The 22355-nt window shown below is 45.1% G+C and overlaps 1 protein-coding gene across 2 annotated transcripts in view; it reads left to right on the forward strand.

Moving 5' to 3' along the window:
* The window catches only part of CLASP1 (cytoplasmic linker associated protein 1), a 1635412-nt gene that overhangs the window by 540880 nt on the left and 1072177 nt on the right, over nt 1–22355 (forward strand). For both annotated transcript variants that reach the window (XM_086957100.1, XM_086957101.1), the window contains exon 9: nt 19073–19228. In XM_086957100.1, coding sequence (XP_086813226.1) covers nt 19073–19228 — 156 coding nt within the window. The remainder of the gene's footprint in view (nt 1–19072; nt 19229–22355) is intronic.

Genomic DNA, 22355 nt, shown 5'->3' on the forward strand with positions numbered 1-22355 from the left:
CTGCCTTTCAATGAATCCCTCTTTAGTGTCATGCTCAAAGCCTGGACAATGTACTGCTCAGGGGCTCCTGCGTTCAGGACAATTGCCCTTCGCCATCGCCCCATTCCCTGGGACCCAGCTTTCTTCACTCCCACCTCTGAGAGTGGTAATCCAGGCCTCCACATCCAAAGGTAACCCTGGCGCATTCCCTACCGCTCCATTGGACAGGGAGTCCAAGAGGCTGGACACCTTCAACTAGAGGATATTCTCTTCTACCAGCCTAGCACTGCAGTCCCCGAACTTTGTGTGCCTTTCTAGGAGGAGGCCTGAGCTGTCCTGTCATATATGGCCATGGACGGTTCCCACAAGCTCCATACAACAACCAGGCAGAGGTCGGTCTGGTCTGCTCCTCCCTGGCAGCCGCAGCCCCAAACCACTTGGATTGCCCTTGTAGCATTACGGGCACCCAGTTGGCAGCAGGATCTGCCTTTACCTGCTCCACTGTCAGTCAATAACTGCAAACAACTGGGTACTGCAGATCGTTCAGTGGGGTTACTAAATCTCCTTTCTTAAACCCCCCATGCCACCATATGTGGACTGGCTGACTAAGGACATCATCTCCCTGCTGCTGTTTGGAACTAGAAACTCTTTTGGCCAAAGGACCCATCAAGTGGGTGTTGGCATCAGAAGTAGGTCATGGTTGCTATTCCCTCACTTTCTGGTCCTCAAGAAGGACAGGGGTCCCCACCCTATTCATTCTAGTCCTGCGCTCTCTCCACTTCTTACTGAAGGGGACGTTCAAGATGCTCACGTTGGCTCAAGTTCTGCCTTCATTCAACCCTGAAGACTGGATGGTAACTCTGGACTTGCAGGACGCCTGCTTCCATATTCCTGTCCTGACTGCCCTCAGCCTGTACCGGAGGTTCACAGTGGGATACAAGCATTAACAGGTCGCTGTGCTCCCCTTTTGCCTTACCAGTGCCCCTCGCGTGTTCACCAAGGCGATGGCGGTGGTTGCAGCAGATCAGGAGAGGTTGGGGTTTCCAGCCCTCACCTGTCTCGAGGACTAGCAGTTAAAGACAATCTCGCCCGAGTTATTTGAACTTCCTAAATTCGCTCGGTTTCACGATAAATGTGCCAAAGTCACACTTGAATCCCTCTGAAACTCTCCTTTTCATTGTAGCCATTCTGGATACAGTACAGTTTTGAGCTTATCCTCATGAAAGTTGGGTCCAGGATATTTGGTCTCTCGTACCGATGTTTCAGCCCCTATCCTGGATTCCTGCGAGACTGACTTTGAGACTGTTGAGTCTCTTGACCGCCTGCATCGTGCTGGTGACCCATGCCCCTTAGCATATGCAAGCTCTGCATTGGGATCTGAAGCCCCAGTGGAAGCAATCTCAGGATAATCTCTCTGACTTAGTCCAGATCTCACAAGGAGCTGCAAGAGACCTGCAGTGGTGACTGACAAACTGCGATTGGGTCAGCGACAGACCCCTCTTACTTCCCCTATCAGAGCTGACTTTAGTGACAGATGCGTTACTCCTCACCTGGGGCGGCCACCTGGGAGAGGTGGAGATCAGAGAACTCTGGTTTCCAGTGGAGTTTCAGCTCCACATCAACTTGCAGGAGCTCAGAGTTATCAGACTGGCATTGAAAGCTTTTCTTCCTTCGATCGAAGAAGCTCTACTTCAGGAGTTCAGACTGCACCACCATCATGGGGGATTGAAACAAGCAGGGCAGGTAAGGTCGTAGACCCTGCATCTCTAGACCTGGCTGGTTCATCAAAGGATTTCCCTAATGGTTCAACATTTGGCAGGCTCTCTGAACGCCAGAGCGGACAAACTTGGCCATTGATGCCTAGTGGATTACTATTGGCGTCTCCATCTGGAGGTGGTGCAAGGTCTCTTCACAGGACTACAGCTTATGCTACCTCCAAATGCCTCAATTGAACCTGAACCTAGTTTTAACTTTCCAGATGTGTGCGACTTTTGTGCCCTTACACAATTGTCCTCTTTGTTTGTGGACCATAAAATTGCATTTATTGTGACCATTGCATTGTTGAAGAGGATTAGTGAACTTCAGGCACTTTCTGTGCACCCTCCTTACACAACATTCTACCCAGACAAACCGGTGTTGAGAATATGTGTTACTTTCATGCCAAAAGTCGTGACCTCTTTTCATGTGGGCTAGACCATCACCTTACCTACTTTCTTTGCTCCGTCTTACCCTTCCAAAGAGTATGAGAGACTTCACTGTCTGGACCAAAAAGAGAGTTTTTGTTCGACATTGATCGTAACATAGTTCCAGGTGGACGAGCGACTCTTCATTGGGTATTTCAAAGCAAAGAAAGGAAAACTCTGCTGAAATAAACCCTCTCGCAATGTATTGAGCTCTTCTTTAAAATCTATTACTCATCTGCCAAGAAACAACTCCCTGAGGGCTTGTATTTTCATTCCACCAGAGCCAATGTTGCGACCACTGCGTTGGCTCACAGAGTCTCTGTCCTAGACATCTGTCGGGCTGCAATGTGGGCGTCCCTTCACACATTTACCAAACACCACTGCTTGGACAGTCAGGTGCGTTGTGACTGGCATATTGCATGCTTGGTATTCCAGGACTTCCTGGTCTAATCGGTTCGAAGACTCACCTCCTGGGAGGTATTGCTTGGACATCTAATCTAAGGTAAGGAATATGTGGCTAGAAGTCTATATTAGACAAACAAGTTACTTATCTTTGGTAAGGCCTTATCTGGTAGAGTCACTATCAAGCCACAGATCCCTTACCGACCCTCCTCACTGCAAACTGATTTTTCATTGTGAGGTCCTTAGTGTTTGCACACTGGTACATCAGCAAATTGTGAGGTCCTTAGTGTTTGCACACTGGTACATCAGCAAACTTTGTGGATCTGCGCTTCTGGCATGGAAAGGTCACGCAACGTTACTGATGTCAGTGCACTGGGTGGCACCTATATAAGCAACATGCACATCACTTCCAGCATGGCCGATGTGGAGCCGAATGCCACCACCTACCGACTTGCAGAGTTACTGCTTGAAAATTTCCCGGATCCAGTCTGATACTTTGGTAATATTGTAAGGTAAGTAATCTGGAATCTAGACCTAGATAGTCTCTACCAGATAAGGCATTACTGAATATAGGAAACCTTTTTATTTGTACCTGAATATTATGCATAATAAAGTGATATACACTTGTCTGTCCTGAGATTTTGAAAGATTCTGAGAATGAGATTACGGCTGTAAAATGAAATGTCTGAAAATTAGGATTTACTGCTAAACAGTGCATGCTCAGGAAACAAGGATATTCCTCATCGCAAAACACGAAGCAGAGGGTCACTGAAGCTGAACCCTGCAGAAACCCTGCTTCTGTTACCAACGCTAGACTGAAGCTAACAGAGCGGCTATAAAATAGCTCACTAATACTAGTCAAGTCCTGAACTTTTTCTTAGGAGCTTGAAATCACAGATGTAGTCTTTTTTTAAAGTAAAAAGATCTAGTGGTCACAAAGCGTGATATGAACTTAAATGAAAAACAATTTCAGAGTATTGTCTAAGTAGGTGGCAACTCTCAAATGCGAACATTAAGCCTGTTGTTTGTCCCAGTGTTTGCTTTGTTTACTATGCCCGACAGGTAGTGGTCAACCATTTCTGCATTGATTCTCGTCTAGAAGTTAAATGTAAAGTAGATTACCGTATATTGAAATAACAGTAGCTTATTGTTACATTTAGCTTATCCTAGTTAAGCAAATGTAATACAATTTTAAATAACGGGTGTTAATATTACTAAGTTCAGAGAAGTTCATCGTATCGACCCCAGAAAGAGAAATGGTTGTTATGATTTAAATTAATGACCATCAGCAGTTATTAAACTGTTATACTGCTTTAACTTAATTACAGTGTAATAGAATGAGCACAGAGCTATCTTTTACAAAGACCATTTGATGCCATTTTGTGTGGTTGCTAGCTGTTTGTCCTTATTAGTTGGGGTTTCTGTTGATTGTTTGGCTCAGTCAGAACATGTGATATGGAAGACTGTTGGGATTTGGTAAATATTTGTTCAGATGTGAGATTGTACCTATTAGGCGTTTAGTATGTATGGGTTCTGACTAAGCTTCTTTGTGTTTGAAATTAATGCTTTAGATAAAGGTATCCTTGTAGTTAAGCACCCTTTCCTTTGCTCTGCATCTCATGCCTCCTCGGTAAGCGTTTACAGCCACATAGTTTTTGAGCGTCTTGCAAGATACTTTAAAAGGGCTGAAAACCTGAATAAGAACTTCGAAGAGTGGTGTTACTGTGTGATAGGATGAAGAAATCTGTTTTTGGTTGAAAAGATAATTTTTTAAAAACTGTTGTGATGAAAGCCAGCTAGAATAAATCAATGGTAACAGTTACTGCTGTGTAATACTCATGAAGAGAAGATTTTTGTTGATGGCTTTAGCATGCCTGTTCTCTCAACAAACCCTTTTTATTTTGAGAAGTAGACCTGACTTACTTAATGTGGAACTCATAGGTGAACACCAATAGGCCTTCAAGGGTGGCTTGTCATGACACTGTTGACATTTTTACGCAGGAATTTTGTTAAAGGGAGTTTTGCAGATTATCATAGTAAGCAGGGGGTTTGATGTCTTTAGGTCGAAACCTGCGTTGCAGCGCATGCGCTGTCGCAGGCGAGAGTTCTTGTTGGCAAGAAGGGGCATGAAACCAGGCCCCTTCTTCCATTGGTCGGCCTCGCCAAACGGAGGCCTGCCACTGGACAAAGCCCGTGTTCGGATGATTTGTCCGGCTGTGATCCCGCCTCTCGAGGACTGGGTGACGTGACTTATGGTGTCGCAAGCGTATTTCCCAAAATATCGCCATGGCAACCATGAGTCAGGTCACCAGTCCGGGAGGGGCGGGATTCATTATCCGTTTCCGGAGAATTTATTTTTTTTGCATTTTGGCAGTCATTCCTGCGCGTTCCTCTGCAGTGGAGGAGGTAGGGGAGAAGCGGTGCTGGTTTTTAATACCAAATATGTACTTTACTTTCTTGGAGAAAAATATTATACGTCGTAAAAAATAAACAGTGAACTGAGCGACAAATAATTATAAATTTACATTTAAAAATATACGTTAAACAGGAAACCCATCCCCGATCTGTATTCCTCCTTTATTTTCCAAGATAAAGTACACTCTGTTGTTCAAAATCAAATACATTTTGTAAACTAAGCGTTGTCAATGCAGCTACTTTAATCAGTCAAATAAAACAGCAGAAAAAACGGCATGTACTGGAAGCGTAGCCAGCCCTCGACATCACCCAACAATGACGCATATGCCCTAGTACATCAGAAGAATAGACGAGTCCGTGAGATAGCTTTTATTTAACGGCGCAAGCCATGTTAGGTATAGTACTTCAATAGACCCTCTCACAGTATACCATAGACTCATTGTTAGCCAAACAAGGCTGCTCTCGAAAAATCTTGTTGCGTACTCTAGTTGTCTTGTTATAAATGTCAAAAGAGGCTGTCTCGTTGCCATGAGGTTATACGTTATGCTGGGTCCGGTGCTTCGAACTCGAGAATCTTCTGGAAGTCTCGCATGTGCCAAGGTCAGAGGCGATGTTGCGAAATTCTTGGATTTCGTGGCACCGCGCCTTGTGAAACGAGCCTCTTATAACTGTATAAAAACCACGAGCAACCTGACTCTGTGCGCGTAGCAGGAGTCGTAAATTGGTAGCAAAAATAAAGCAGTTTTCTGTAAATTAAATACCGGCATACGTGACCTCTAACCCCGCGGGCAGGAGAGCGCATGCGCACTGGGAACACACGTGTGGTCTTGTAGCGCAACTCTTATCACTGTGTGAAGGGGTCGAGACGTAGCAGCACCATGGTAAGTGTCCTTGATTTCGTCTGCTCTTAAGTCTTTTTTTCTTTAATTTTGTTTTGTTGCCTGTTCAATTCGGTTCGGCGAACAGCGTACTTTTCTCAAGAGCTGCCTAAATGTTTTATGCACATTGTATTCTCTTCTCGAAGGTTGGAAATGTTATCACCAAAGTCACCTTTCCAGTACTGTGCTCGGCGAAGAAGTAACAGTTTTATGGCTGATCATCTGTGCCGAATGTTTGGCTTTTTTATTTTAAATTTTGTGGTGGATTGTCCCCACCCCGTGATCTCTTCGCACTACATCGCTCCTTTAGACTGCAGTGACACTCCGTTAATGTTCTTCAGGCCATGTGATCCAACAACACAGCTTCCAAGGGGTTCAGATTGCTTATGTGTGACATTTTCATACTTTCAGTGCAATTGGAAGTGACGTTCCTGGACTTAGAGTGACTCATTCTCGTGAGCAAAATTAAGCAATGAAAATGAGGAAAACATATCTGAAAATACACCCATTCAAGAAACGAGAAACTCTAAGACGATCTTAAAGCATAACTGGCAAGATTTCAGCTTGCTTGTGTGTGACGTTTACAAAATTTTAGTGTGCCTATGTGCGACATTTAATTTCTCTTGTTTGACAATTAAAGTATCGCTTTTATAAGTGCTGTGTAATGAGATACATGTCGCAAAGGAGACCCTTCGGTCCATTGTAAACGAAAAGTACTGCTGTAATGCTCCGGAAATGTTATGCTGTTTCCTGAATACAAAGTGATCCTGTTAAAAAGCCAGGACTGGCAGAAAGAGTTAATAACCCTAGAAACTGGCCTGGCAGCTATGTTATGGACTTACCACTTATCTTTGCCCACCACCTCACATAGTTACAGTTTCAAATTTTAAGTAATTGTTAAGACCTGCGTCACATTAATCTTGCCAGAAACTTAAGGGCCAGCAGCATAAGTGGGAAACAGTTGCAGTTAGTAGTAGTGTATTAAAAATTATAATGGATGGAAACGGTTGTAAATGAGCAATCAAAATGCTTTGTAGACTATACTGCCACGCTTCTGAGTCTGGCAAAAGCGTTTGAAACTTGTCTGTTGTGGTGTTCTTCTCATTCCTTTTAATGATCACAACTCTGTTTGGGCGGGGAATAAGGTAGTACGTTGAGGGCTGTTCTGGTAGCATGTCAATTATGCTTAGCGTTGGTTTAGCTGACCTCCATATTCAAGCAGTCGTCCTCTTCTATTTGTCACTCTAAGCCAGCTGCTCCTCACCCATGGATACATACTGTCACGAGACTTAAAACACTTTGATTGGGAAAAAGAGCTGTGACTTCTTCCAAATAATGCTTTCCATAGCTGCACAGTTCTACCTAAGAAATATATACATCTTGGCTCTGAGCGGTCAGCCAGAAGGTTTTTTAGGTCTCGCTAGAGCCAGTGCATGCGCTGCTCTGGCGAGAAATGTAGTAGTTGGTTTTCAAAGTGCTACCCCACAGACTTTAACCGGCCATCTGCTTGCTGTTACGCACGCACAGCTGCCACTGGCTTTCTCACATCTGGCTTTCTCACCCCCTCCTCCCACTCCCTCCTCGTCCGAGGCTCCATCTGGACTGCGATCACTTCCACTTTCCACTTTTGCGCGCGCACAACTGTTGGTCGTGGCAATTTCCATCTGCACAATGTTGTCCCTGGACGGCTGCGAGAGGAAACTCCAGACGCTATAATGTGCTGCTGGCAAATTAAAACTATTCACTCCCGCGCGCTTTATAAAGGTTTCATATGGAAAGATTTTACACCGAGGGTGACTTTGCTAACAAAGGCCCACTGTCCGTGGACTCTGTGCTTTCCACCCCCAAATAACAAACATATCACTGCACCAGCAGGAGCACAATTAAACAGAATAAACCAGCCCAATGTAGCAATTGCACACCTTGGCATTATGGGTATGCAAATGAGCCCAGGAACGGCTTCCTTCACATTGCAGTATGCGACCTGTAAGAAGTGAAGCCAACATTACAAGTGTAGTGGGGAAAAATTACAATTTTGCAGCGAATCTCGCATTTATTCAAAGGCACGTAAATATGTCTCTTCAAACTTTATTTGAGATTTTCAGGACAGGCGTAAAGTAGAATTCAGTGTCAAAATTACATTCTGTTCGTTTTTCCTAAGTGGGCGGTGCGTCCTGTAACGGGCGGTACGTCCTCTCAATTGTTCCCACTGTAGCAGCCCTCGGTGTGTCCTGACCCTTCAAAAGTGCCCTGTCACTGAGGAATGCCCCAAACATATGATGACAGGCTGGAACAAAGATTATCAAAATGACGATGTTAAGCCATTTCCCAATCCAAAATGGCGGCTCAACCTGATGACGTACGGCAATGCAGCAATCAACCAATGCACACTTCACAGCCTCCATGACCTCAGACGGCTGCACATGTAATATTTCTCCTTGCTCATAAACTCAAGCACAAGTAACAGCCAGTAGCAGCACCAGACAGCGTGTGCTGTGAAGAGCATGAGCGGTACCATAACGTTTGGGGATTTGCGGGCGGCCACAGTCTTGCAGCAAATTCAAATGCAGCAGTGGCCCATTCGAATACCGCATCGTGCACAGACACTCCCCATCTGTCACTTTACCGGTAAGTATGCACGGACCACACCTGAAAGGCACGTTAAAAACTAGCACTTTGAGGCTTACCAGAACATATTTAAGGTTAAATAATCCACAATAATCTTCAAAGCACCTCTGTCGCAGGATAAATATCATACACCTCGCTTTCCAGGCCAGTTAAAACACTACGCTGTCGGTTCCTCTAGCGTAAACACTGCCATTGGTTGAAAAGTAGACGAGCCCCTGCCAGTTCCTTTACTAAACAATGCCAATTTCTTTACATATTGGCCAATAGGTCTCGCTCTTGGGACCTTCTAAGTATTTAGTTATGCAGCAGAATATTCTTGGTGCAACAACAACTGTTGCATGGCTAAACACGTAAAAGGTCCCAATGGCGAGACCTATTGGCTATGCCAATGCTTGTTTACCTCTGTGACGGTCCCATGGTGTAGAAGATTTTCACTTTGAAAATCCTTGTTATGCCTATGAGGGGTTGTATCTTGTTTTGTCAACTGTCCTTTTGTGCATATTTTATGATTTCTTAACTGTATAACGATAGTTGTCATGTGGAAAAGCTTATGCAGAATACGGTTGTCATGAGCTGGTTATGGTGATAAGCTAGTGGTAGGCAGGATTAGCTCAGAAGAATTCTGAGGCTGTATATCTAACCTCTATGTAATGAAAAGCTATGCCAAATGTATTAAGCCTGGCCGGACCTATTTATTATGAAAATAATACGTTAAAGCAAAAGGACCATTTAAGTATGGATTGTTATTACACTGTGTAAAGCCTGTAGGCAGGTGTTGCGTTGCATGGATTATTAGAGATAATTATAGGAGTCTTGGGTTTTGTTGGTTTTCTCTTCTCGTTTCCTGATTAGAATATTTGCACTTTGACAATACCTATTAACCCTCCTAAGAGAAAATGAATATTTTTTGCCAACTGTAATCTTGTGTACATGTCTCTCCTCCCTGTGTGCCTGTGGTGTGCTGTTTGGGCAATTTTAGGCAGAACTCAGTAGTCTTGAGTTATTAATGTTGCCAAGCCAATGATGAAGGCAATAGGCCTAATTATTTATTTGGGGGAGGGGGGATTGATGACAGATGCTCTTGGTCTGAAATGTTACAAGGAAGCTGTAACCATAACCTATTTATTTTGAAAAGCGTTTGTTAATGCCGTTATTGGTTTAATGGTAGATTGACATGGTCTTTTGCAGTATGAGGCAATAGAAACCTATGAGTGCAAAGAAGTGCCAATGACTTGGAGTAACCTGGGCCGGTATTGCAGATAGAACACGCAGGCCTTGGTTTGTCCATGGTAAACTTTTAAACAGGTTTGCTGGGAGAAAATGTAGCCAGTGAGCCCAGTTACAATTAATTTACTGCCTTCAGGGTAGTGACGAAATCGAGCCTGCCCTTGGGGGGCCACACATTCACTGACATACAGAGCAGCTGTTTACAAGCCACTCTGGGGCAGATTCCGTTCTCTCTGGGAGAAGGCGTCGTCCTACTGGGATCCGGAGGGCTTTCCGACAGACTCATGCTCTGGGACTCCGAGCGCCCGAGTACGATGCAAACAAGCGCTGACAGGCACAGGTCTCTCGGAGCCCCATTGAAGTCAATGGTAGCCTGTTGTACAACTCTTACGTAGGCTCCCTTGGCTACCCCCCTGTGATCGACTCGTACGGGTGTTGGGTGGTCCGGCGCGGACCCCCGAAGTCCGCTTCTCGGAGCTTTTACGTGTTGGAGGCTCCGACTCGATCCGGCTGTCTGACTCGTGCATCGTACTGGCTCGGTCGGAAATCGCCTTTATTGCATGGCACGGTTTGCTTACGGACGAGACGCACGGAGCGGTTCGGACCCGGAAACGATTCGGTCGGCGATTTTGCGTTTCTCGCATCGTACTTGCTCGCTCGTACAGCTGTACGGGGCGGTTGGAAAACACGCATCCAGCTTTTACTTTTTCCGGCCGATCGCGTTCGGAGCCCTTCTTAGCGAGATCGGAATCGGCCCCTCTGTATTTACAAAGTGCTCTGTTTCAGAATGCAGGCGATATGCTGCTTGCTTTTTAAAGAGAGGCGAGAGGTCCCCTAGCTGGCGGGTGAAAGTGTGTGACTACACCTGCCTGCAAGAAAATGTTTTTTTGGGAGGGGGAGGGTCTATGAACCTCAGAATCTCCCTTCCAGAGGTCTGGCTTAAAGAGGTGCACAGACAGTGTGCCATCTTTTTGGTTCTCTATCAGTGAGCTTATTAAGTGCACCAACACTATCAGTATTCCAGAAATGGCTGCACAAGCGTCTGCTGCCCCTTCTGTAATACCATAGTGCCCCTAGTAACAAATTAAGGGAGCGCACGCCCTTTGCAGTATTGCCCCTGATGATCCTAGGCTTCCTTTCGTTGTTTCTAAAATAGGGCAACACTAAAACAACATGTGTTGGTCATGAAATGTCACCAGATTGTCAGAATCTTCACGTTAGAAAATCTAATTTCAACGTGCTAGATTGGTTCGACCTGCTAGGCTGCCAGCACTGTTTGGATTTTCATAAATAACCGCCATAGTAGCAAAATTGCATTCATCCCTCTGTGATACACTTCCAGGAGTGAAAAGGTTAAAGTTTACATCAGGGAATGGTGACTGGGTGTCATGCTGAAAAGATCGCAGCTGCCGAGACCCTCCTGCTCAGGCGTCCCCCGGGTTGCTCACTCGGAGCAGCCTGTAGGCTTTGACACCATGCGCGTCCTTTAATCCGCCTTTCATCGGCGAATTTACACAGCAGCATTCCTTTCACTTGCCGCGTGCCTTCACGTGGCTACTCTGGCTTTAGAAGTGCCGCGTCTTCGCTAAAATTGCACCCACAGAACCAAAGACTCTCGCACCGGTCCCGGCAGTGCTACCTGATGGGTCTTTGATTATCGGCGATAAATCAGCGCCGAGCAAGCCCCACTCTGCCGGGGCCCCGGCTGGATTCTGGCTTGTCATGAAGGCAAGGAGGAATGTTCAAGAAGCTTATTTGCAAACGGATGTGCACTCGTAAGAATTCTTCATGACCTATTTTACAATCAATTTCAAAATATTCTTGAGTTGATATCCTTTGTGAATAGCTGATTTGTTTGGGTGTTAGTTATACGATAAATTAGAAAATGCTTCACACATTATTCCTGCTTTGGAAAATGTAAACAATTTGTTTGTATGACCCAATCTTAATTTTTTTAAAACAAATATATTTGTTTGTGCTTGCTGGCAAATTAAGTGATTATAAAATAAAATATTATTTGTGCATGCTTAGGCATTTATGCCCATGAAAGTAAAAGGGCAACCGAATAACCCCTAGCGAGCTTGAATATAAAAAAAAGGATCAGTGGCCTACGGAGGGGTAATTTACAAGTTCACTTAATTAGGACTAGATGAAAATACGTCTATTTCTTGTATGGGGAAGGGGCGCATAACCTTACGAACTCCTTCTAAAACAGAGTGGAATATCATGCACATGTTGTATGCAAGTGCTACTTGATGATGGTGTGTTTCATGTACAATTAGTGCATGTTTTCTGTATAATATATCAATTAAATTGCTTTCACATATGTACGCCTCATGTCATAACTTTATCGGGTCAATGCATGGACTGTTTTATTCATTCATTCCCTGTGTAGTAGCATTTCACAAACGCACCAATTTATTTTCATGAAGTAATATTTAAGTGCACTTGTAAATGATCCCCTTGTAGGCCATTTACCCTTGCTTATAGGTATTTATGCAGACAGAGGTGAGTTTAATTTTTGCTAAACCGGAAAATTCGGGGATCTGTGATCGGAACTTTGAACAGTATGCACAATAATTAGAGTACTTCTTAGATACCATACAAAGCAGGACGTATTTTGTTAATGATTGTCATTCTACTTTATATTGTATATACGTAGAACCACTGCAAATTTGGATTTGGGCAAATGCTCGTACGGTGTGTCTCATTGAAGGAAAATCTGCTTAGGCTGGCATATTTTTTTATTTTGAAAGGCGTTTTTTTGGTTACTGTTAAGGAATTAAGATAACTAGTGGTGATGTTCAGGATTACTCTGTGTGGTTCACATATAACATCTGGGAAACAAAGAATGATGCATGGATCTCTGCTATCCACTGTCATGCATGACTCAACGGTCTACTCTTTACATTATAAAGTGAAGCCAAGAAAATTGTTTCTTAGATTGGGAAATGTTACCCATTGAAAAGTATTAAGCATGGAACATCCTCCAGTTCATTCCAGTGTACGTTTTTTGAACTCCAGAAAGATACCCGTTGAAAGTGAATATCAAAAAGTACTCCTCTCTGTGCACCTGCTGTGTGCCTCATGTGTCGAGTTTTTGGGGAATATTCAGGGAAACGGCTGCACTTATTGGCTCTGTTTGGTGGGTTGTGGTGTAACTTTGTTATGGAATAACTTTTTAATGCATAATCCCAAGCAGTCTGATACCTGAAGGGCAAAATGACGAAGTGCAGTCATTACGCCCTTGGCTATAATTCCACAGAGGATATGATGATGTCAATTGTCAGTAGCTTCTGTAACTGGAAACCTTAAGTTGATGCTCCAGCTAAGGAGTAAGCAGTACTCCTTTAAGAACTAGCATGAGGTTTGAGTTGAAATGCAGTGATTACTACTTTAAATCTTTTACAGTGACAATGTGAATCAGAACGATTCCTAAAGTCCACTTGCAGTTGCACCCCACCTAGAACGTTTGTTTAGACCGCTTCAGCTGAAAAATGTACGTTTCTTTTTCGGTCATTCAAATTCTGCCATGTGTGCAGATAGTCTGTGTGGTTATTGCTGTAATGTATTTTAAGTGGATGCTCCTGCAGATGAGTCTGAGCGTGTCATAAACCTATAAAGATAGATGGTGCTGAATAGCGTTAGTGAGTGATTTAATCTGTGCAGCAAGTGCACAACCTGACGTTCATACCCCTTAAATGCAGGCGAGAAGCACAGACAAATTTAGCCCGAGAGTGCAGGAGACTGGGCTTTAGGTCAAAGAAAACATCGTCAGAGCCAAGCCATGTGTTTAATTTAGTTTTTAGGTTTCGCCTGCCGAAGGCTGCGCTCTGCGCAGCTTTTCGGCGCAGGCGAAATCTATTGTTTACAATATGGGCTTCAGGAACGTCCCCCGGCTCCCATTGGCTAGCTCCGTAAATGGAGGCTAGCCATTGGTAGCCGGATCTGTCCGTCAAGGCCGGACCAGATTCGGGGGCGTTCCCGCGATTTTTTCGCTCTCCGCCTCTGCGATGTCGTCATCGCGGCCGTGGGCGGGGTTTATTTTTTTTGCTCGTCAAGGTTTGTTTTGGCCATTCCGCGGCCAACCGAAGTCCAGGTGAGTTGCTTTCAGCCTCCATTCCTGTAACGTAATGCACTGCATAAAATCGGGTCGGCTCGGTTAAGATTACACTGCAAAGTCGATTTTTTTTTTTTAAACAAAAGCTCTCTTTCAAAGTCGAGTGTTCCCGTCGGTCGCTCCCCCCCTCCCCCCCTCCCGCTCTCCGTGTGCCCGTTCCCGCCCCTGCTCCCTCCTCCCGCTCTCCGTGTGCCCGTTCCCGCACCACTTGTTCTTTTTCCTGTGGTACTCTCACTGACGCTGCTGCTCCTGATGTTATCGGTAATGAGCTTGCTTATATTTGCGTTTAGACACACACACGATTTCACCACTTCTCTTCCCGTCCGTCCGTAAATAATTTCCCTTGATGAGCGGTCCAATTATCCACATCGCAATAGGAAGCGTCCGTCACTTGTTCTCTGTCTTGTTCCTGTTTGCTCTTCTTCAGAGGGCCCTCTCCCCTTTCACAGGCCACAAGCTCTCCTTCTTTGAACCCACACACTGAGCTCTGAGGGTAGCGCCTCCTCCAACCTCACATTAATCCCACCTACCGTTTCATGAACTTTCACAACCCCCACTTCTGAGCACACCTGACTCCCCCAAAGAAACACGAACAGCTGCATGGGGCGGTTCCTTGTGAGCACGGGACCTGTATCAAGAACAAAAAACTTGACAACTGCACTAACTAGTACACTTGAGTTTAAGAGCAAAGTGCTGCTCGGCATAAAGCGCTTCAAAACCTCGTCAGGGAGTCTAAGCGCTATATATATGAACTTACAATACAAAGAGGAGAGAGGGCGGAGCTGCTCTCGGCAGGGGGTGACAGAGCTGCTCAGGGGGTGTCAGAGCTGCGCAGGGGGTGTCAGAGCTGCGCAGAGGGGTTCAGAGCTGCTCTGTGTCAGCTGTGCTGTCCCTGCACCTTCTTACCTCTCCACAGCGCCTTGCGGAAAGGTTTGCGTTGGGATCTTCTGTGAGGCATGTTTGGGTGTTTACTGTCTGTAGCGCTGCGACAGCCGCCTACATGTCTCGTGTACATTGTGTAGGGTGCGTGTGTGTGTGCGTGTAGGATGCCTGTGGAGTGTCTTCTGTTTGAAGTGCTCCGATGCATGTTGAAGTGCAGCGTGTCTTGTTGGCAAGAATGCTACGTTGTGCAGGTTCTCACTGTACGTCCTGCGGGCTGCAGGGGGCGCTCCTGGCATTCACACGAGCCCCAGCTGGATGACTGCACTGGGCTGCTGCTTACTGCTGAAGGCACTAACATTCAAGAATATGTCACATAAATGGAAAAGCGCTTATTTACAGGCTAACTAGAAAAGAAGCAAATACGTTGTCCTGCAAACGTAACTTAAGGATCACATTCGTTTTTCAACACATTTAGCAACAAATGTGTAAAATTATGACAAGGTTTCTCCAAAATTCGAAAAGTGTATTTCATTGACCGGCAGAGACGTAACACCTTAGAACATCAGAATAGATAAGTGCATTAAGAAGAATTTTATTTAAATAAGGATTGTTTCCAAAAATGAGCGTAGAAATATCCATGCCTCCTCACACCCTGACAACAACACCAATAGTGAATTAAGAGGCACGTCACTTGCCACGTGGAGCCGTCCTGGTGTCCAGAGTTCTCATTATATAGGGACAACATTACAGTTTATTAACCCATACACAAGAGGTCTGTGCAGCATAAACCCTGAACTCATGTATTTTTCCGACGTCGAGGTTTCATTTGGTCATTCCGCCGCCGGAGGAAGTCAAGGTGAGTGCCTTTCTTGCCGTTCCCTCCCCCCTCCCGCTGTCTGTGTGCCTGCTCGCCCCCCTCCCGCTGTCCGTGTGCCTGCCCGCCCCCCTCCCGCTGTCCGTGTGCCCCCCGACCTGCTTGGCATGGAGTGTCCCGTTACCACATGAAGCAGTGAGGTATGGCCCTGGGTGTGCGGTGATTAGGGGCGAGGGAGCCTCAAGTGTGGCGGGAGGGTTTCATCCAGCTGCCTTCCTAGATTAAACATTACCAAAGCAGGTCTTGTTACCACAAGGCTCTGGCAGACCCCAGAAGCGCGCGTTGAGGGGTGGATATGTGATCCGGTGGACCGCCAGGTGGATACAGAGCCGGGGTGCCGGCTATCTAGGATTAGTGAGCTGTGTAAATCAAAGCCAAAACCACGGCCTCCACAGCTGCAACCTTCATTCTGCACCCCCTTTTTTATTTATTTTAATGTTTGCAACGAACTCAGGAGCACAACTAGACTAACTTTGGGGAGGGGCTAAAACTTCAAGCAGTGGGGCTTACTCCTGTAGTGTGACAACCTAGAATACGGGGAGGGGGTGGTATTCCTCTGGACTACTTGAGGCAGGAAAACATTTTAAAGCACGCTGGGTATGAAAAATTACCTTTAACATAACAGTGTTTAATACCGTTTTTAGGGATTTTAGGAGTTTCAATGGATTGTAGTACATTGAATGGCAAATGTTCTAATTGTGTTACATAATTGGACATTAGACATAGAACGATGTAGAATGGCAGGTTCTACTATATACATCAATCTATGACAAATTATGCATTCCAAACATACTGGGCCAATTGCCTCAACCTATTAGGACTTAAAAAGAGTATCCCCAAAGGAAGCTTTAGAGAAGTGGTAGAAAATATTGCCCTTTTGAGTTACTGTGCTGTTATTCTTGCATTTTCCTGCCCTCAATACTTTTAGGACTTTTTAGGATGTTAGAATAATAAACCCCTCTCTTGATGTCTAGTACGAAATGCCTCATATCCGTGAGCCCGTTCACCCGCCCCCCTTCCGCTGTCCGTGGGCCCGTCCTACCCCAATGAAAAGGTAGAAAATTCGTCCACTTCGCATTGAAGTGGGAAGCAGGGAAGAAAGGGAGTTGTTTGACTGTCTCCCTCGCCGAGCACTGCCTAGATTCCGTTCGGCACGGCTGATTAGCTGACCACCAGCCAATACGAAGGGGCTCCTGCAAATAGTATCCAATAGCGCACGGTTCAGGAAGGGTGCACATCAGAGCAGCCGAGCACACCAGCAGGGGCTTATTTACGCCAGGACCCGTGGGCATGAGGGGTCAACCTCACCTCCATTAGTGCCAATGTTTTATTACAAATGTATGTGAGGGGGCCCATTTTCTTCCTTAAACTAGTGCCCATGAAGCTCTTTCTACATCACTGCCCACACACCCTTGTTGACAGTCTGCCAGCCCTTCTTTCCATTTCATGGATTGCCATTTCCGGAAGCCCCACCGTCCATGATGCCTCCATCAAGCCAGGGGCCCGGGTAGAACAGGGACCCTGCAGACAGAGGCTCCAGGTTCAAGTGCCACCTGACCACATGGCCCAGTCTCAATCTGTGTACACAGACCACCAGGATCGGACTGGCCCGATTGGCTGGTCTGACAGATCAGTATAAGGGCCGTTTTTTTTTTTTTTTAGAAGTTTGTAGGCCTATTTATGGCGTGATGGGTACATTTTTAGCGATGATCCCCTGCTATTACAATACACATTGGCCGCAGACAACACAGATGCATGCATGGAGCCTCCCATACTTTTTTAAAGAACAGCCCAACGTTGCTTTCCTTCAATTTGTGATTTTGTGTACACACTTCTTATATTCTTTCCATGAGACAGTCGAAAGCATCTAAAGTGATTTTCAGTCCGTAGAATATAGAATAGACTGCACTTTTTTTGTAATGTCCAGGTTAGCACTGTTGTGGTTCTGCTACAGTAGTTTGTAAAAAGAGGTTGTACATTTTGTATATTGCCTATTCCTTCTGCATTTTAATTTGTTGTACTTTTTAGGTTTCGCCTGGCGTGTGTGTTTGGGCTCTGGGTGTGTGTCTCTGGGTGTGTGTGTGTGTGGGGCTCTGGGTGTGTGTGTGTGTGGGGCTCTGGGTGTGTGTGTGTGTGGGGCTCTGGGTGGGTGTGTGTGTGGGGCTCTGGGTGGGTGTGTGTGTGTGGGGCTCTGGGTGGGTGTGTGTGTGTGGGGCTCTGGGTGTGTGTGTGTGTGTGTGGGGCTATGGGTGTGTGTGTGTGTGTGTGGGGGGGGGGGGGCTCTGGGTGTGTGTGTGTGTGTGGGGCTCTGGTGGGTGTGTGTGTGTTGGGGGCTCTGGTGGGTGTGTGTGTGTGGGGCTCTGGGTGTGTGTGTGTGTGGGGGGCTCTGTGTGTGTGTGTGTGTGGTGCTCTGGGTGGGTGGGTGTGGGGGGGGACTCTGGGGGTGTGTGTGTGTGTGTGTGGTAGTAATTGCTGTCTGCTGAGCTCGTCCATAGGGTACAATTGATCTCACATTGCGAGAGATTAAGCTAATGGCAATGTAAATTACAAAACCAACACATAAATACAAATTTTGTCATTTACAATGCCAATAGCTCTAACTTTTCCAAAGGCGAAACCATTGCATTGTAAATGCTTGGTTACTAGTGCGTTTCTTGGGGCAGTCTTGCTGTTTTAACAATCTCAGCCTAAACTGTAAGACAGGTCTCCTATGAGTGAGAACATAAACAACCCCAGACCAGTTTCTGCAATCCTGGGACTTGTCTGTAGGATACAGCTCGAGTCCTCTGCCACAGTGAACATGGGATCCTTGTTTTAAGTGCGACAGGTATGCACAGGACTCAATCATCTGCAGCCCACTAATGAGGCCCAAATCGACTGAAACCTGTCTGACGGTTTCTAGTGTTGCCGTTCAGAAGCTGCCTGTTATGACAGTTCAGCCTGGACTGTTTTATCATGAGCAGATCAGGTCTGATTTGCCTTTGGCTCGTTCCTGTCTGATGTGGCATGGTGGCCAAAAACCTTATTGGGGCCTAATATTGAACAGCTTCCACCAATTAAATATTTTACCCATTATTCTTACAGTTTTCTAAAACATTTATAATTGCATGGTGGTTGAAATGGATTTCATGAGAGTCTTGCACAGTATTAGGAAATAAACATCACTTATGTAGAGAAATGTTTACAAAATACTTCACTAAAGCGGGCCGGCAAAATGTACTACTTTGCTTACCAAACAACCCCCATACCTCAGAGAAGCAGGTCATGAATCCTCTACCTCTGAAAATTGTTGAACTTTAGTCAACCTCTTCAAAATGAAGTCTAGCATTGTCAGAGATCACAGTACTTCATGTAGCCATTTGTGAAATTCGATTTTGTAGCAGCTTAATGTTTATACAGTAATTGCTTCTCAAAGTGAATATTGGCAAAATGTCAACATTGCCATCTTGAATGTTTAAATGGACTAAATGTTTTTTGCTAACAGATAAAACTTTAGATGATGAAGACTCTGTGGATGGAAATAGACCTTCCTCCTCTGCCAGCTCCACCACATCATCTAAGACGGCTCCTTGCAGGAGGGCTGCTCCTTTGTCGTCAGCTCGCAAACCTGGACCGACCTCCATTCTTGCTAAAAGTGCCGGTATGTCTTGATGGTATTCATTTTTAAAATTTTTGTTTATAGATAAAACAAACATTTTCAAAGCTTAGTTCATTTAGAAATTGGAACTCGGACCATTTCATGAAACATTTATTTTTTTGATGTTGTACGAGTGTCTTTTTCCAAGCTAAATGAAGGATGGAAAATATGCGATAAAAAGCACAGTTGTAGCACGCCTTGGATATGAGCTTAATGAAACCTGTGGCTTACATACAAAATGTACAACGCAAATGCTCTCATTACTGAAAGTTGCAGAAACTCAACATGCATGCTAAGATAGATGGATGTGAATGCTATAAAGTTGGCAGTACATGGTACAAACATGTTTCACAAAGTGTGTGTATTTTCACTAGCAATACTTTAATTAATGGAAGCTATGGTTCTCTGATTAGATCAGTCAACCTTCACATTAAAAATATTAAAAAAAAGTCTATAACATCAGTTGAAGGGACCTTCATCAGTGATGTAATTCATGATCTAATTTTTGATATCGTCTGTGACATCTTGTTTATTGTGATCTGTGATTTGGTATAATGTTATGGTTGCGTAGCTCACATTACTTGGTGAATTTCAGTTTTTTATTGTTTTGTATTTTGTATTGTAACCTTAACATACCTTTTTAAAAAAAAATAACTATCTCATTTTGTCTGTAGAGAGAAAAAACAAGATAACCGTTTGGCATAGCAGTCTAGGACAATACAGTAGCATGTTCATGACAGAAGTCCTTCAGAGCATCAATCCTAAGTACCAGATTAGGAGATAATACATCTGTTACCGCTTGGTCAGTACTTTCGCTCAAACAGTCTGCCCATTTAGAGCACCCATTCCCTGTTCATCTGCAAGACATAATCAAGGAAAGAGCCCTTCATAGTATCCTATCTCTCTTTCCCTCCCACCCTAACATCTCAGGCCCACACCCCTTATGTGGAGCCTTCGATCGGGGAGACACCTCCAGTCCAAGCTGTGGATTGGGATCCCGAGATGATTGGAGGATCTATTAACTCATCAGTCATCTTTACCCATAGTACTAAGACCATTTCCACATTCTCATTTTTTTGCACCATGCACAGACATCTTTTGCCAGCCTACCCATTCCTGCAGGTCAGACTTCCACCTAGAGAGGTGGGGCAGACCGTGTGATCCAGTGTATAGCAATTTGTCTCCTAGCCAAAAGTAGGCCTAGGGGCGCAAACCAAGTGTGTATTTTTGTGCCAGTTTCCGGTAGCAGTGTGAGTCACAGTAGGCAGTGTCTATTTGTTAGGGTATGCTGTATCCTCACCATCCCTATGTGCTTATCAACTATCTTAACCCAGAACTCTTGAAGGTTCGCACAGGTCCAAGTAATGTAAAAAAAACTTCGCTGGCCTGGTATTGCATCGTGGGCACATTTCAGGCTTCACAGGTAAAATTCTATAGCCCTGCTAGGGTGTACGATAGGCATGGTGCAGGTTGTAAAGCTCTGTAATGAAACCTGGCTTTCTTATTAATGCCAGGTCTCTGGTTAAAAATAATGTAGCCTTTAAGCATTTCGTATCGTTAAGGGAACCTCCTTGGGTCTTTATAACTGAGACTTGGGGTTCAGAGACTGCCGGTCCGAATCTGGTCGATGCCATTCCTGAGGGCTATGCCTTGGTCCGAATGGACCGGGAAAGGCGCAGAGGTGGGGGGCTGGGAATTCTCTGCAAAGATGGTTTTACATGTCGTATTGACCCCCTCTCCTCCCCTTCGGATACATTTGAAGCTCTATACTTCTCTATACAGTTTGCCCCTACATCTTCTTTTTCTGGCATTCTGTGCTATAGGCCCCCGGGCCCCAGGGCCCCATTTGCTCATGATATACTTGAGATCTTCGAGCCATTTATTAACAGGCCTCAGTTTACCCTCCTGGGTGACTTCAATTTTCATCTTGAAAAGTCTGATGACCCTGACACTATGGCATTGGTGGAGGGTCTGAATGCCTGTGGCCTCAGCCAACGGGTAGATGGTCTCACACACCTTGCGGGACATACGTTAGATGGTATCTTTTCCAATGACAACAGGGTAGGGACTGAACCGTCGATCCCGCTATCCTGGTCAGACCACTGGGCAGTTCCCTTCCATCTAATCGCACCTTCCCCTATACCTAAAAATGCCAAAACATGGGAAACCATAAGGAATTTTAGAGAGGTTAACAAAATATCCTTAGCTCCTTTTTTGACAGAGGTTATCTCCTCACATGGGTCGGACCCTAATGTCGCTGCTTGTAGTTTGTCCAGGGCATTGAGCACGGCTATGGACACTCTAGCACCACCTAAGAAACAATATTCTGCCAGGAAGAGCCCCTCTGCCCCTTGGTACTCTGAAAGACTGAGATTGTTACGGCAGAAATGTACAGTCAACAATGATGGCCTGTCCCTTATGCGCTCTATGGCTAAAATAAGTTTATAGTTTGTATTTTAGTATAATCAGACAGAGAGTGTACACACATCTTCTATCTGTGTGAATTGCACTTTGTTACAATCTAGAGTGGTGCTGTTCACCTATGTATGTGTGTATGCGAGGTCCACCGCCTATACCCCCGTTCCCCCTCTCATCCAACTGTGAAAAAAAGGGGAGGGAAGGTTGACAGTGCCTCACAGAAGCAACACCAAGGGGAGGATTCTGACAGGCTGGTACTCGCCTGATTCCTCACTTCTCATCATTAGCTACTGTCAACCCAGAAATAAAATGGGATAAAAAGATTGTGCAATCAAACCAAACAACCATAATGTGTTACACGTGTTATATAACCCAATGTGATGTTCCCATATCCCTACCAAAATGGAATATAGATATATCACCCTTTAAAAAGAGCAAAGCTAATTGGCAACTATATCTTTATTCTGTGCTGTTAGCTCACTCTATTAAAAGTCAACCGACATGTTTCATCACTTTTTGCTACTTTACCAGTGATTTCTTCAGGGTTTCGGGTCAGCATGTGATTTGCACGTTTTAAATTCTTCCCTTATTGTACCAGGTGGCCTCCACTGACGTGCCTACCCGGCCCCCGTGGAAGAATATATCGCTTTTCGGAGCCCCTATTTCTGTAGTGGGTCCCGTTGACCGCCCATAGGTCGGTGTCGTTAGCGTG

The sequence above is a fragment of the Lissotriton vulgaris genome, chromosome 2_1, assembly GCF_964263255.1.
Source record: "Lissotriton vulgaris chromosome 2_1, aLisVul1.2, whole genome shotgun sequence".
Lineage (NCBI taxonomy): Eukaryota > Metazoa > Chordata > Amphibia > Caudata > Salamandridae > Lissotriton > Lissotriton vulgaris.